The following is a 15,542-nucleotide window of genomic DNA, read 5'->3' as shown; positions in this document are numbered from 1 at the left end:
AAATCCACTGGTCAGAAGAAAACAGTAGAGTTGCCAGATAGAGGCTGCTGCAGAGATGGTCTCCAGGGACTTAGAAACAAGACTTAAGTAAAGAAACTGTACACACCCCTGGGTGAGATGAACTTGCGGAAGTGACTTACCTAAGAAAGCAAAATGGAGATAAGTTTAAAACCACATGCATGCTTGCTTTGGTCCTGCAAATATGCCGTGAAAATGTATTCCATGTCAGAAGTGTGTGCTATATTGTGCACTGCAAACTTATCTGAGGGCTTAATTGTAGCACATTCCCAATAATGAAACGCTACACTATGTACATAGACACCCAGAATCAAGAAAGAATATTTAATAATATGGGGAAATGTTTCTGGCATATTTTTTAAAAGCATACTACAAAATAATATGCACAATATGCTAGTTTTTTAAAAAATGTGTACATATCCTCCCCTTCCCCAGATGCAACTGCTCTGTTCAGTTTCTTATGTATCTTCAGAGATAAACTATTCATAAACATTTATGTGTCTCAATACGTTTTGGAAATTGTTCCTTCTATCCATAGATCCTTCTCATTAAAAAAAGTTTTTATGGATTTTAGAGAGGGAGAGGAATAGATAGAAACATTGATCGCCTCCTGCATGCTCCCTGCTGGGGATTTAGCCTGCAGTCTGGGCATGTGCCCTGACCCATAATCAAACCTGTAACCTCTTAGTGCATGGGTTGATGCTCAACCACTGAGCCCAACAGGCCAGGCTTTCTCATTCTTTTTTACATTGTAGCTTTAACAGTTTAGTTAAACATGTATAGACAATAAGAGTTATTTAAAAACTTGAAGCCCGTTGCACGAAGATTGGCACAATAGGCCTTCCTTCCCCTGGCTGCTGGCACCGGTTTTCCTCCGGCGCCCGGGACCCAGGCCTTTGGTCTGGCCGCAGCGAGGCTTGGCTTCTCTGCTGCAGCCACAGCGGAGAAGCCAAGCCTCTTGTCTTCACTCCGTGCCTGTATGCAAATTAAACCACCATCTTTGTTGGGTTATTTTGCATATGCATCCTGATTGGCTGGTGGGTGTAATGGAGTGACACCAATTAGCATGTTTCTCTTTTATTAGTGTAGATTAGGATGGCAAAAAATCCAGACTGATAATCCAGACCTATAGTCTCAATAAAGCCAGAGCTTGGTGTGGTTGTCACCTCGTCTCCCACAATAACTGAACCTCATGTGGTGAACTAGCTGAAGCCAAAGGAGGGGAAGAATGATGTGGAAACGAGATGGTCCTGTCTTGTGCTGGAGCATGGAGCAGTCATTAGGCCTGATCTCGTTACCAAGCAAACCTGGTCACATGGGAGTTGCCCTGAGACCAACAGGTATTACAGTCTCTGGAGAAAACATTCCTGAGTAAGAGTTCACTCTCGTCTGACAAATGAGGCCATCACTGAACCAGGCCCTTAATTGTAAGGCAGTGATGCACCTTAGGTCAGAGCTGCTGGAATTGTAGTGGCAGACTACAAAACCTCTTGGGTCATCCTTCAGGGTCTTACAGTAGCAGTATGGTCCAGGCAAGTGAAATGACAGGATATACTTTTTTTTTTTTTTTTTTAAATATATTTTATTGATTTTTTACAGAGAGGAAGGGAGAGAGATAGTTAGAAACATCGATGAGAGAGAAACATCGATCAGCCGCCTCCAGCACATCTCCTACTGGGGAAGTGCCCGCAATCCAGGTACATGCCCTTGACTGGAATCGAACCTGGGACCTTTCAGTCCGCAGGCCGATGCTCTATCCACTGAGCCAAACCGGTTTTGGCTAGGATATACTTTTTTAAAAAAAACACATATTTTTATTGATTTTAGAGAGGGAAGGAGAGGGAAAAAGAGAAACATCAGTGATGAATCATTGATCAGCTACCTCCTGCACCCCCACCCCCCACTGGGGATCGAGCTGTAACCCGGCATGTGCTCCAACCAGGAATTGAACCGTGACCTCCTGGTTCATAGGTCCACACTCAACCACCAAGCTACAATGGCTGGGCCAGGGTATATTTTGATCACACCAACTACTCTTAGGAGTATATGACTTAGGTGAAGAAAAACCAAAGCTAACTATTATGGCTGTTCTGCTCAGCAGAGGGCCCTGGACTTGCAGTCAGACACTCTTGGGTTGCAGTCCTGCTTCATGGGCCAAATCAACTTCTATTTCCCTCTATAAAATGAGGCTAATATATCCCACTTGTGTTCTAATGTTCAAATGAGGCACATATAATACAAACTGTAAAAATACCTTGTGAATTATTAAGTGCAAGTCAAAACATTCCCATATGCCCTTCTACCCTGTATGTTCCTTATCATTTTTTTCATGTTCCTACAAGAAAGCACCTCTGTGCTGTATAAATTAAGGTGAGTGCTCTGAGGGTAGAAGGCTTATATATCTCAGCTTTGTGTACTTGGTACATATTAAAGGTTCAGTAAATCATTGAACAAAAGATTTATGAATTAAACAGTTGTAGGCAGTTGTTTTAACAGAAACATACCCTTTGAGGAAAGAATGAAGAAAACTGAGACAGTATAGTCAGGTTGCTAAATTACTAAAATCAAGTAGGCTGAGGCATGAGTAAGTAAGTTCTTGCTTTAACTAGGTGAGGACTTACACTTTAAAACAAACCAACAAACTTCTTATTGATTTTAGAGAGAAATATTGATGTGAGAGCAAAACATCAATCAGCTGCCTCCTGCACACCCCCTTTGGGGGATCAAGCCCACAACCTGGGCGTGTGCCCTGACTGGGAATCAACCTGCCATCTCTTGTTGCATGGGATGACACTCAACCGAGCTACACCCCCTTTTTTTTTAACTCTTCAGTTGTGCATCAATGCCTGATAGATAACCCTCTGTAGACTTAGGAAAGAATAAAGGACTTAGGAAAACTTACATCCATTATCCAGATCACAGAACTTCTAGATTACCATCACACCAGTCCAGAGGCTCAGAATGCAGGGCTGATTCTTTTCAAAAATGTACTTTTTACTGTAAGAACTGTTTTTCTTTCTTCTTTGGAACATTCTGGGTAGTGCTTAGTTGTGTTTCCGATCTGCAAATCCCTGAGACTCTACAGATCTTTGTCATTTATTTCTAGCCAAAGCCCCCTGACTCTCTTGTGCTCAGTCAACTTCAACTGCAATTGAAGCAAATGGTTTTAAGTCATAGGGAGGGGACTGGGCTTTGGAGGCAGACTTAAGTAGCTGGGTGATCCAAGACAAATAACCCTTTTGGGCCTCATTTTCATCTATTAAATAATAAATCAATTATAAGGATTGTGTGTGAGAAACCACTGCATTGGGCATGTAGTAAGTATCACACCTGAGAAATGTGCTCCACAAGCACAAGCTGCCAGGACGTTCTTGGATTTTGTTACTCTGTTCAATAAAGGCATGTCATTAACTGATAAGCTGGGATTTCTATAGTTTTATTCTACCATCACATAAATTCACAAATCACAGGTCCTAAATTTGGCTCAGGAAAATCAGGTTTGCAACTCTTGGATATGAGAACCATGTAGATTGTTCTTTCTGTACCTCTTGTTCGTCTTGTTGCTGGACACACTGAAGACAGTCACTCAGAAAGAGACCCTCACAGACAAACTGGGACCAGTCTTGAGTCCCTAGAGACCATCATTTATTTTTGGTAAATGCCATCAATGAATATACAGTCATTCCCAAAGGATAGTCTACAGCATTTAAGTCTTGAAAACAGGTGATCATTTAAAAAAAAAAAGAATTCACAATTTTCAGATCCTTTAATAATTTAATGTTTTCTGCCCTTAAGGCTGTTAGACCCTTAACAAATTAGGTCTAGTTGTGTCCCAGCAATACTAAAGGCCTATTGCATTATGTATGCCAAATACACAGCAAAATTCAGAAGTCCCAGTGCTCCACTGGAACATATTCTGGCTTCTCTCCTTTGTAATAGGGGTGTGATTTTCCCTATGAGTGACTTAAAAAATTCTACACCAAGTCTCAATACAGTGATCCAAACACTTTAAAAATGCCCTCTGAGCCTCAGTTTCCCCTTCTGTAAAATGAAGGAGTTGGGTTAGTGTTGCAGGCCAGACCACACCACAAGGGTAAACTGGACTCGCTACCACAAACCCGAGAAGTGAGGAGTGTGAGGGGAACAGCTGCAAATGTGGATGTGGGAGGCGGGCCAGGCAGTAGTGGCTGGGAAACCAGCCTTCAAGGGGTCAGTCAGCTCTGAACTGTCAAGTCTCAAAAGTATGTCTTTGTCTTTTGATTTGATAATTTGGCCTAATATGATTGTCTCATTTATTCCAGTGTATGTACTTACTGTAAATTTATGTACAGAATTAAATATCCCATTTATTAATTTATAAACCATAATAAAACCAGTCATTTCCCCTCTCCAGCAGTTTCTGCATTGGAAAAGGAAAACAAACTAATGTACACATTTCAGCAACATCAGAAATTTCATTAAATCTGAATGTAGGCATAATTCATTTTGGAGTTCAAGGAGTCAGTTACTCTAATCATAAAGACAACACTGCAATATCTTTGCAGTTCAAAATTATTCCCATTTGTTATTCAGCTTTGAGAAAAATTCAGCTGTAGGCTTGTCTGCTTCTGGAGAAGGCACTCAGCAAGCTCATCACCAATAACACCCTTCAGGACTGCCTTTTCAGATTTCACATAGCAATCATCTTGAAATTTGGGGCCAAAGTAATTAGGAAGCAAGCGAATAACAGACAACAAACGGACTTCAGAGGCTGGTGGTTCATAAACTCACAGGCCAGAAGGTATCCCAGACCTCTCCAGAAGTGGCCCAATGTAAGCTAACAAAACAACCTCTTAAATACAAAATTCCAATTATCAGAAACAAACCAAGTCAAGCGTAAACTGTCTCTTACTCTCTGAGTGGGAAAAATGTCTCACTCACCAGGAGGTAAAGGATGACTCCTACCCCAGCTGTTGGGGACAGTGCTAGAGGAAGAAAGCAGCATCACCACAGACCCAGCCAGTGTCCCAGGAGGAGGGTAACAGTCCTCCATGATGCCAAGAAAGATGGAAACCCCACCTGGAGTTTGGCACACTGGTCATCGTGCTGTGAACCTCCCCAAACCAACTATTTCTACTTTTTATTTTTATTAAGCCAACTTTTTCTTGACCAAAGCATCTGATTTGACCAACCAGATCCTAGCTTGGTGCTCGCCTCTTTTCCCTTCACCAGGACATGATTCAGATCCCAATGTAAGCACCACAAGAATAGGACACGGAATCAAAGCACTGCTCTTGTCTGTCACCAAACCGGCCAGGTAATATTCTTGATTCATTCTGTTTTCAGCGATTATGGTCATTTGAGAGGTGCTTCTCAACACCTCATTGTTTCCTACCCAACGCTGGTATGTGTCAGACAGGCATCAGCAGTGGGAACTTTGTTTGTTTTTAAACATTTAAAGCAAAAGGTTTTTCAATCTATAAGCCAGTCTGTATGCATCTTCTACCGGGGACCAAGGCATAAATACACCACTACAGAACATTCCCTATGAAAATGAGATCTTCATGAAATCAACGTCTCCTGGACATCCTCCCAAATCGTCACAGCAGTGAAGACCCACCAGAAAAGACAAAGTCAGAAACAGAGTTTGAAACACTGAACTTGATTTCCTAACGATCCCTCTCCCAGCCCTCCAGTCTCCTCCTCACTGCTCTGAGAGGAGGAGTGACCTACTCCGCTCTTCCTTCTGGATCCTGACACACAACTCTGACTTGCTGGTCAAAGAATCAGCCTCTGAGAATTCAATGCTAACTGCCAACAGCTGTTCACTTGGGAGCGTTTGCCAGTAACTGCAAATAGCCATGAGGCTGAAAGGGAAACTGAGTCCGTCTCCTCACCCATGCCAGGGTCTATATCCACAACGATTCCGCCTTTCCAGAGGATTTTCTGGAAATGCTATCTGAGAAGCAGAACAAGAACTCTGAAGTACACGACTCGGGGATTAAGTCCACACAGAAAGGTAAAACCTGGCCAAGATCTCCGTAGTGCCACCTCAGATGACAAACTCCAGGAAGAAAGGGCATGAACACCAGTGCTGAGGGCTGTGGTCCTCACTGCAGGGAAGGCACCCTGCTGCCCCGGGGGCCGGGAACCCCAGGGTCCTCTGATGGCTGCGCACCGTACCCTCGGCGGGGCTTACATTCACCGGTTGTCAGAAGTTCCTGGTACTGTTGGGAGGGGTGGGTTTGTGGGGAGTTGCAGAACAGCCCACCCTATCCTCTAGGCTCTACACGTCATAGCGGTTCAAACTGTATGAGTTTGGGTAGTTCTGCCGGCTGTACTGGAAGTGGTCTGTTAAGGTGTTGTTGCGGCCATACTGATAGTCCCCATGTTGGGGGAAGAGGACGCCGTTGTGGGGCTTCTTCAGGGGGCTCCGGTGATGCTCCTTACTGCTCAGGTCCCCTGCCGTGATAGGGAGGAGGTGCTTCTGTGCTTGCTGATTCGCATCGTACTTGGTCTGCAGGGTCAAGAGAGCAGTGGACATTGGTTCCTTCCCACAACACACACAAGACAAAGGGGGGCTCAAGATTCCCTGCCAAGTAGCCCTTCAAGGCCATGCAAGTGTCGACCCAGCAGGGCTGGACATGGCCAGTGAACTGTTAATGGGCTGGCCCTCCCTGTTAGCCACCCTGTGTCCGTACAGAGGACTAAACAGCCTACATAAGGAGAGAGTGACATCCTGACAAAGCCTCAGGAGACCCAAGAGCCACAGCTGGAGTGAGGCAAGGACTGGGGTCATCCATGGGGGAAAAGGCAGGTCAGGATAGGAGGGGCTGTGCCAAGACCATAAACCAGTTTGGCAAAACTGGGAGCTGGAGCCTGGGCCTCTTAGCTTCTGGCGAGGCCACTTCTTTTCCCCTCTCCACCAACTCTTGGTGCCTCCCTGGGTGTCAAGGGGTTAGATAATCTCCTCTAAGGCTCACCTTGTTGTACAGGAAAACCCCCAGGATGGCTGTCATCATGCCCAGGACGTTGGTGCTGGTGACAGGGTTCCGCAGCATGATCAGGGACACTGTGATGACCATGATTCTCTTGGTGGCGTTGGCGACCGAGTAGCTCAGAGGGCTGATGAGGTTGAGGATGCTGAAGGCAATGACGTTCTGGGCAAAGTTACAGAAGCCACTGACAGCCAGAAGCAGGAGCGTCCAGGGCCACTGGGACACATAGGTCTACAGACAGGAGCAAGACAGCACCATGGTCACATGCCAGCCCTGGCAGAGGCTGGGAGAGCGGCAGAGTGGTTTATTGGGGTCAGATGGTGCAGACCAGGATGGGTTCTAGTGTGGTAGCAGGTGCTTTATACACACAGCCTCTAACCCTCACGACACTGCACGGCACAACAGCCATCACCATCACCATCATCACTGCCTTCAACGTCACCATCACTGTCACAGTCACCACCATCATCCACTACTGTCACTGCCCTCACCACCACCACCACCACCACCACCACCACCACCGTCATCGCCACCTTCCCCTTCTGCTGAGAAAGTGGAGGCTCCAAGAAGGAAATCAGGTGTCCGAAGGGTGCAGAGCATGGCGTGAACCAGAGCCTTCCCTCATCCCTGGACAGTGAAGGCCAGGGCTCTGGGGTTGACGGAGTAAGGTCTCAGTCTGATTGGGCTCCTGTAATAGACACCATAGGTCTGAGGGCTTACAGACAACAGACATTTATTTCTTAGTTCTGGAGGCTAGAGTCCAAAATAAAGGAGATTCCGTGTCTGGTGTGGGCTTCTTGGTTCACAGATGGTGTTTGCTTGTGGTGTCCTCAAAGGTGGGAGAGGGTAAGGATGTTCTCTGGGGTCCCTTTAGAGTACTGATCCCACTTGATGAGGGCTCCATCACCCCCATGATCTAATTACCTCCCAAAGGCCCCACCTTCTAACACCATCACCTTGAGGGTTGGGTTTCAACATGTGGGTTTTGGGGGAACACAAACATTCAGACCATAGCAGACATGATACATTCTGTAAGACAGGGAGGTCCTAGGAAGGCAGTCCCTGATACAGGAAGAAACCCCGAGGTGGGGAGGCAGAGGACCTGGGTCTGCCCTGTTTCTGGAAGCCCTGGGCACTGTTTGACCTCTCTGATTGTGGTTTGTTCTCTCTGCAACAGGGATGATCCCTGTTGAGCCTGCACAATGCCATCGTTGTGGAGATCAAATGCCATCATGGCTCCAAAAGTGCTTTAAAAAAATTCCAAGCCACACAAACATAAGAAGGCAATTGGTGTGTCTATCTAACGTCGATGTTTCTCTCCCCTTGCCCCGCCACTTCTACTTTCTCTAAAAATAAATCAATGGGAATAAAAACCTTGGGTGAAGATTAAAAAAGAAAAAAGGAAAAAGTGATCACTAGAAGAAAACTGAAACATGCCCTCAATACAAGAAAAAGCAAAGAAAAGAGACCAGTGCAAAGCCTATATATACGTTTGTGCGTGTATATGCACAGAGACACTGAAAAGCTGTAACATAGGACGGCGTAAGAGAACTGACACCAAACCTATCAACAATACAATGTAGCCAATGAAAGGAATGAGAAGACCTAAATACGTCAACATGAGTGATCTCCAGGACATATTGAGTGAAAAAATCAGGTTATTCTTTTCTAAATATCTAAAAAGTCACTTTTTGTATAAGGAGGAGGGAAATTATGAATGTATCTTTGACTACACCTTGTCATATCATTTGGCTTTGACATTCAGTAAGGGGTGTGGAGAGAAAGCAATGTCTAAAAATTGGAAAGAAACCCAGTGGTTGTCATTGACACAGGCACATTGTGAAAACAATTCTTGCAAGTGCCCTTAGAGCAGAGTATTTCAATTGTATAGGAAGGCCTCAATGACAATGACAAGTTCTGAGACTTGAAGCGGAAGGACATATTAATGAAACCAGTTTTACCAGAGACTAAGTGATATAAGCAAGAGTTAAGTTCCTATAGCATCTCATCAATGCTCCAACAAAATGACCTCTGTACATTTTTTTTTTAATCCACCCCTGATGATATTTTTAAAATTGATTTCTAGAGAGTGGAAGGGAGGAGGGGAAGCGAGATAGGCACATCGATTGGTTGCCTCCCAAATGTGCCCCTACTCGGGCTGGAGAACCTGCAACTGAGGTACATGTCCTTGACCAGGAATCAAACCCATGACCCCTTTGGTCCACAGGCCAATGTCTAACCACTGAGCAAAACTGGCCAGGGCCTGCTTGACATTTTTTAAAAATATATATTTTATTGATTTTTTACAAAGAAGGGAGAGGGATAGAGAGTTAGAAACATCAATGAGAGAGAAACATCGATCAGCTGCCTCCTGCACAGCCCCTACTGGGTATGTGCCTACAACCAAGATACATGCCCTTGACCGGAATCGAACCTGAGACCCTTGAGTCCGCAGGCCAACGCTCTATCCACTGAGCCAAACCAGCCAGGGCTGGACATTTAATGGAACATTTTTAATGTTCTAAGGACAAATAGAGCTGCACAGAAATCTTGAACTTCTTGCTTGACCTGCAGTTGTCCCCAGGGATTCTCACTCTGAAGCAATGTGTGTGTACAGTAGAACCATGTATGTAAATAACTGGAGAAGAATAACCAAATAGAAATGTTGCAAGGAACCAAGTGTTCCAAAAAAGATCTTCATAAAAAGCCAAAGCAGTAATAAATTATGTGATGTTAAATGGGAATTGAAATAAAAGAACCCTACTTCACGCCCCAAAAAAGGAAAAACACTTCAACTCACTGGTTTATCAGCTCTAACTCTTACTCTGAAAATGGTAATTAAAAGGGAAGAGCAGCACTGCACTGCCTCAAGCGCTAGCCTGTACTTCAAGATAACAGCCTAGTCCCGGTCGATGATGCCAAATTCTTCACAGAAAAACCATAGCTAAGCAATGTGGAGGGGAAATCAGAACAGGGAGCCAGTTCCCTTATCTGATACCTGGAGATAAGCTCCACTACAGCCACAGGCGGAGCTAAGGATTAAAGAATCTAGCCAGATCGCATTAAGCCCTAATAAGCATGTACTCCTCCATAACTCAGGCTGGAAGAACCCCACACAGCTCCTTATCACTGCCTCCTGCATTAGTTTCTAGCGTGCTCTCTGGAGGCTAGCCCGGCACAGGTGGTGAGAAGACACTATTTCCTGGCTCACGAGAGCTACAGCTACAACTGTAGGACATGAAATATGTACAGAGATGCCACCAAGAAAGGAATCAAACGCAGTTTTAACGTTAGAGTGAGTTACGAACCAGATTATCAAGACAGGCAAGTCCCCTGTGCTGGCAGTTTTTTCATCTTTCACGCCACTGCTATCAACAGCTGGGATCTAGCAAGCTGGAGAAGGAAATGCAAAGAAAGCCAATTTCCTCGACTTCATACAACGTGAGTCATGACAAAGAGATGAGGATTTAAAGACCAGGCTGTCAGAGGCCCCAACAGCCCCAAAGTCAACACAGGTGTAGCTCCCTGACAAAGCACCCACTTTGGAACCAGCCAAGAAAAGGGTGTTCTTGGTGCTGCCAACTCACCAGGTCACTGCTGACCAGGAAAGCCGAGAGGTCCACCAGGACCCACGTGGGGATCATAAAGAAGACGGCGTGGCAGCCCAAGATGTTCAGCAGCCGCAGATGGTGGATCCGTGAGTCTCTCAATACCTGAAGAGAGAAAATCTCTTTAAAGGCCAATCGACACTGTAAGTGTCAAGGACTAGTTACTGAGGCTCCAAACACCGTGACTGTACATTAACCCTGAAACCAGACCTGGACTACTATACCTGCAAGGGTACCTATGATGAGATAGGCAGCTCATGCCTGAAACAAGTACAATGTTTTATACACAAAGGACCGAAAAAAGAAAAACAAAGCAAAAACAAAACAGCAGCACTCATGCCTCAATGCTGGCGTGGCACTCTGGAATCCCACTAAATTGGCATATCACTGTTTCAGAACACAACCAGGTAAAGTACATCAAGAGCCATATATGTCTTCTGACCCTTATCATTATATCCTTATATAAGCTAATCATAAGGAAATCACCTGAGAGAAAGACATTGTAAATTATTGCATTACTTACAATGAATACTTGGAAATAACCTGCATTTGCAATAGAAGAACTAACTGTATTAATTGTGGTACCTGAGGAGTGTGATTGTTACAGGAGTTAAGAGCAATATTTTTTAATGATATCGGAGAATGCAATGTTACAATAATAAATGACCAAAACAAAATTCTAACATGTATCCATAATATTATAACTCCAAAAGCTGGGCAGAAAATACCCCTAGCACTGTTTACCCAATAGCACAGAAACCCCTTGGCAGGTGGGGCAAGTCTCTTAATTCTTCATTTCTAGTACCTACTACAGTGCCTGGCACACAAGTAGGTACTCAATTCTGGTTTTTTTTCCATTAAACTTTTCTCTGTTTTTCCCCATCAAGCATATGTTAATTGTATAATAAAAAATATAATCTCTTGGCACACATGTTCTCTTTCACTCTCTCTCTGAAGCATGCCCCACCTTTCCCCCCCTTCTTCCCTCAAAGCGAGTACCTTTGCCCCCTCCCCTGCCCCCCCCTCCTCTGCAGCTCCCAGGGCCTTTCTTTTGTCTCTGAATTGGTTTCCTGAGCCCATGCAGCCCAGCTGGCTCACTTTTTCTTCCTCTGTGACTTTGTTTCTCCCCCCCTCCCCCGCCCCTGTGACTTTCTAAATAAACTTTTGTTTGTATTTGAAAATAAGAAAGTAACAAAAACATATTGAAAAATTAAACAATAGAAAACCAGCAGAAGGACATGATTTTCTTCACTCCATCACCAAAGAAATCCCTACTTGGTCACTTTTTCAATGCTACCCATGCACCCCCAGAACATCAAGCGTACCACAGACAGTATCTAAATACCTTTTTGGAGAAAATATTCTGAAGCGAGAAGCACAGTGTGGCAGCAAGAGCACTGATGAGCCCCCACATATCAAACGACAACTCGGTGACAGTGGCCAGCAGGACGCCGCTGATGATGGGGATGAGTGACAAGTACACCTGTGGGAGAGGGTGGGCAAGGCTGATGGGCCGGAGTTGAGCTGGGCCGCCCAACACAGACACTCAGGGGAAAGCCTCAGCTGCTCTCTTCTCCTTCACCAAAGGGGCACCACCTATGTTTGGACAACAGTGTTAGCTGTGACAGCGATGCTCTGGAGGTTGGGGGCAGGGAGATGGTTATCATAGTACCTGGGGCAAGGCTGTGTCACTATGGGCAGCCCACTCCTTATACCATCACCCCCATTAAGAGCCCTGCTCAGGGCCACCCACTGGGGCTGCTCCTAACAGATCTATCCAGCTGCCACCACCAACACACCAGGGTCTGAAACCCCGATCCTCCGGGAGGCTGGCAGGGTCCCTTTTCCAACTTCCACTTACCACTGGCTGGGACACACTTGCTTTCTCTAGCTGGAGAGCTACGCCTCCCGCAGGCCTCAGTTCACACAGCATTCAAGAGAACTTTCCCCACCCACCTTCCCCCACTCCCACCCTGTCGAGTTCCTGGGCCCGGAGATGTCCACCCATTGTAAGTGTCCATTACATAGTCTGTGTCCCTGCACTTTTTTAGGGTAGGTCCTTTCAGGGCTCTATCCTGGTGTCCAAAACACAGCAGGCGTCCAGTAACTGCTGGCTGAATGATTAACGTGCTAGGATAGGAGGCCTTCCACAGGGTCCAAGCTTTCCAGGGCCTGGTGCATGGAATGGCTCATGAGCTCTCTGCTGGCTAAACGGCTACCAATTTCCAGATAAACAGAATCAATTCCTGACATTTAGCTCTTCTGACTCCCAGCTTCTCTCTCTTCTACAAAGGACTTTCTTAAAGTACTGTGGAGATTTTAGGAGTGGCTGGTTAACCCTGCCCCCCCCCCCCCCCGCACCAATTACCTCCGTGCCCCCCAAGCCTCCACCCAGGGCACAACAAGGGCTCTGAATTCCAGCTTCCCCACTACTGGCTATGGACCTCAGGCACATGACTCTCCCCTTACAAGTCCCGTTTCCTCCCCTGAGATCTGGAATGACCTGCTTTATCTTCCTCACAGGGTGGATCCATACTTATTCCTTCATTATCAGACTCCTGCCCAAGTCATTCCCTACTGTTTCCTCACTGGGTGAAGTTTCCAGCTCCTCGTCCAAGCCAGGTCCAATGTCCTGTACAACGGGGAAACCTGATAAACACGCTGTGATATCGAGTGATGCAGCTGCACACCTCCTGAGCAACTCCAACTCAGGAGACAAGCCACAGCTGACATCACCCTGGGAGCAGGCAGCAGAACACACCCAGTTCTTGCAGGGAGAAAGGCTGAAATAAAAAATCAGCCAGAGGTGGCCCAATTTCTCTTTTTAAAAAATACATATATGTATGTGTGTGTGTGTGTGTGTGTAATTGATTTCAGAGAGGAAGAGAGAGGCAGAAACATCAATGATGAGAGAGAATCACTGACTGGCTGCCTCCCGCACACCCCCACTGGGACAGAGCCCGCTACCTTGGCATGTGCCTTTGACCGGAATTGAACCCGAGACCCTTCAGGCCGCAGGCCGACGATCTACCCACTGAGCCAAACTGGCTTGGGCAGGCCCAATTTCTATAAGCTGATCCAAGGCACTGCTGCTCTTAGTTACATAAAATACAGGATGCCAGAAACCAACCAAGCAGAAAAGAGGCGCTCTGTCCAGCATGAAATGAATTCCAGCTGGGACAACAGGAGTCCTACTTCTACTTAAGGGCATGGATGGGCAAGGCTGTCTCAGGCTAAAGCCACAGCTTCTCTCACCCCAAGGCAGGAAATACCCTGGCTTGGCACATTGAACAGGCCCTGGATTGTGCCCAAAGCGCCTTCCTTATACAGTTCTGGGTTCTGTCTGTTATTTTAACTTCCATTCTCAAACATTCCCAATTCTTGGCTGTTTTATTTCAAAGACTTTGATGAATTTTTCCAAAATCAGACGGCTTTGACGAGCATCTCACTTCAGACCCCAAAAATCTCCAACCTGACCATGCTTGACTCTTGTAAAGAAGTGAAACTCCACTCCAGCACGAAGTCAGATGTTCCATCCTCGGTCCCGCCAGAGGCGCTTGGCCATGATGGGACCAAGTCATCATCTACCAGACACTTTAGGTAGGAGATTAAAGGACGGAGGCAAGTGGAACTAGAGAGCGAGGGCAATGTCCACGAGGCCACAGGGGAGAAGCAACTCGGGGACACACACACCACTGTTCCCAGGGTAACTTAAGAAAATTAAGAGCAAAAGGGCCACCAGAGGCATCTAAACCGACTTCCTTATTTGACAGGAAGCCTGGCAGCCCGCAGGCCAGGAGCCTGGACCACGTCACCAGCCGGGCAACTTCCTGGAAGCCCGTGGAGTCCCCACCTGCCCAGAGTCCTCCTGGTTACCTTTGTGCTCTGCTTCTCTTTCATGATGATCCGGGACAGGAGGACCACCCAGATGGGCATGGTGGCCTTGACTGCAAAGAGAAGCAATGGGGCGCTCAGCTGGCCGCCCCAGCCCGGGGTCCACCCTGGGAGCTCGTGACCCAACTTCCCCGCGGGCTGAGACAGCTTGGCAGACCCTCAAAACTCTTCAGCCCTCCTCTTCCCGTGGGATTCCACCCCAGCCCGACGCGGCCTTCCCCTCCCAGAGGCCCCCTCCCCTCCCGTGCTCGCCCCTCCCCAGCTAACAGCCTGGGCGGCATTCCAGGTGAGACACCACCCCACGACCGGTCGCCGCACTCACCGGTGTGCGCGTAGGACACCGGCACCTTCCAGATGCTGACGTGCGCCGACACGGACGCGAAGTACTTGCCGAAGGCGAGGGGCAGCACGTAGCGCGGGTAGAAGCGCGGCGGCAGCAGCGGGCCGGGCGACGGGTGCGGGTCGGACCCAGAGCCCGAGACGGGCGGCGCGGGGGGCACGCGCCAGGCGCGCAGCAGCGGTGGGAGCCCCGCGCACAGCGCCAGGATGTGGCACAGCGAGACGGTCACGGGGAACGGGAAGGCGCTCAGGATCACCTTGTTGACTACGTTGCCGCCCGCGCTCAGCGCATACCACAGCAGGCACAGCGCCGCCACCCGCGCTCCCTCACGCGCCCCGCCGCCACCGCCCGCCGCGCCCGGGCCCCCCGCGCCCGGGACCGCCGCCATCCTAACCCAGCGGCCACCTCTTCCCGCCCGTTCGACGGCCCTACGCGGGGCTGGGGCGGGGCCTGGAGGGGCGGGCGCGCCAGCCAACGCCGCTCCCCATTGGCCGCCGCCCCCCCCGTCATCGCCGCGCCTGGCATTACGTAGCAAGCGCAGGCCCCGCCTCCCGCGGGTGGGCTTCCGGTGGAGGGCAGGACCTATCCCGGAAGCGGAAGGAGACGTGGGCCGAGAGCCCAACGGGGTTGCAAAGTGGTGGGCTGGCTGGGGGACTTGGAGCCGAAGTTCTACAAGAATTGGTGGGCGCGGGTGAGCCACCATGG

General features: G+C 47.8%; 1 protein-coding gene across 1 annotated transcript; it reads right to left on the bottom strand.

Annotated features, from left to right (window-relative positions):
- Window positions 1-3,634: 3,634 nt before the first annotated feature.
- On the bottom strand, window positions 3,635-15,225 carry SLC35E1 (solute carrier family 35 member E1; the record flags this gene model as incomplete). Its single annotated transcript, XM_081091384.1, has 6 exons — window positions 3,635-6,514; window positions 6,981-7,226; window positions 10,583-10,708; window positions 11,949-12,086; window positions 14,480-14,550; window positions 14,820-15,225. 6 exons carry the CDS (start codon window positions 15,223-15,225, stop codon window positions 6,284-6,286), a joined length of 1,218 nt encoding a protein of 405 aa, XP_080947510.1. The 3' UTR covers window positions 3,635-6,283.
- Window positions 15,226-15,542: the final 317 nt, after the last annotated feature.

Source organism: Myotis nattereri, assembly GCF_964212035.1.
Source record: "Myotis nattereri genome assembly, chromosome: 5".
NCBI classification, from domain to species: Eukaryota; Metazoa; Chordata; class Mammalia; order Chiroptera; family Vespertilionidae; genus Myotis; species Myotis nattereri.
This window is presented reverse-complemented; position numbering and strand designations above follow the sequence as displayed.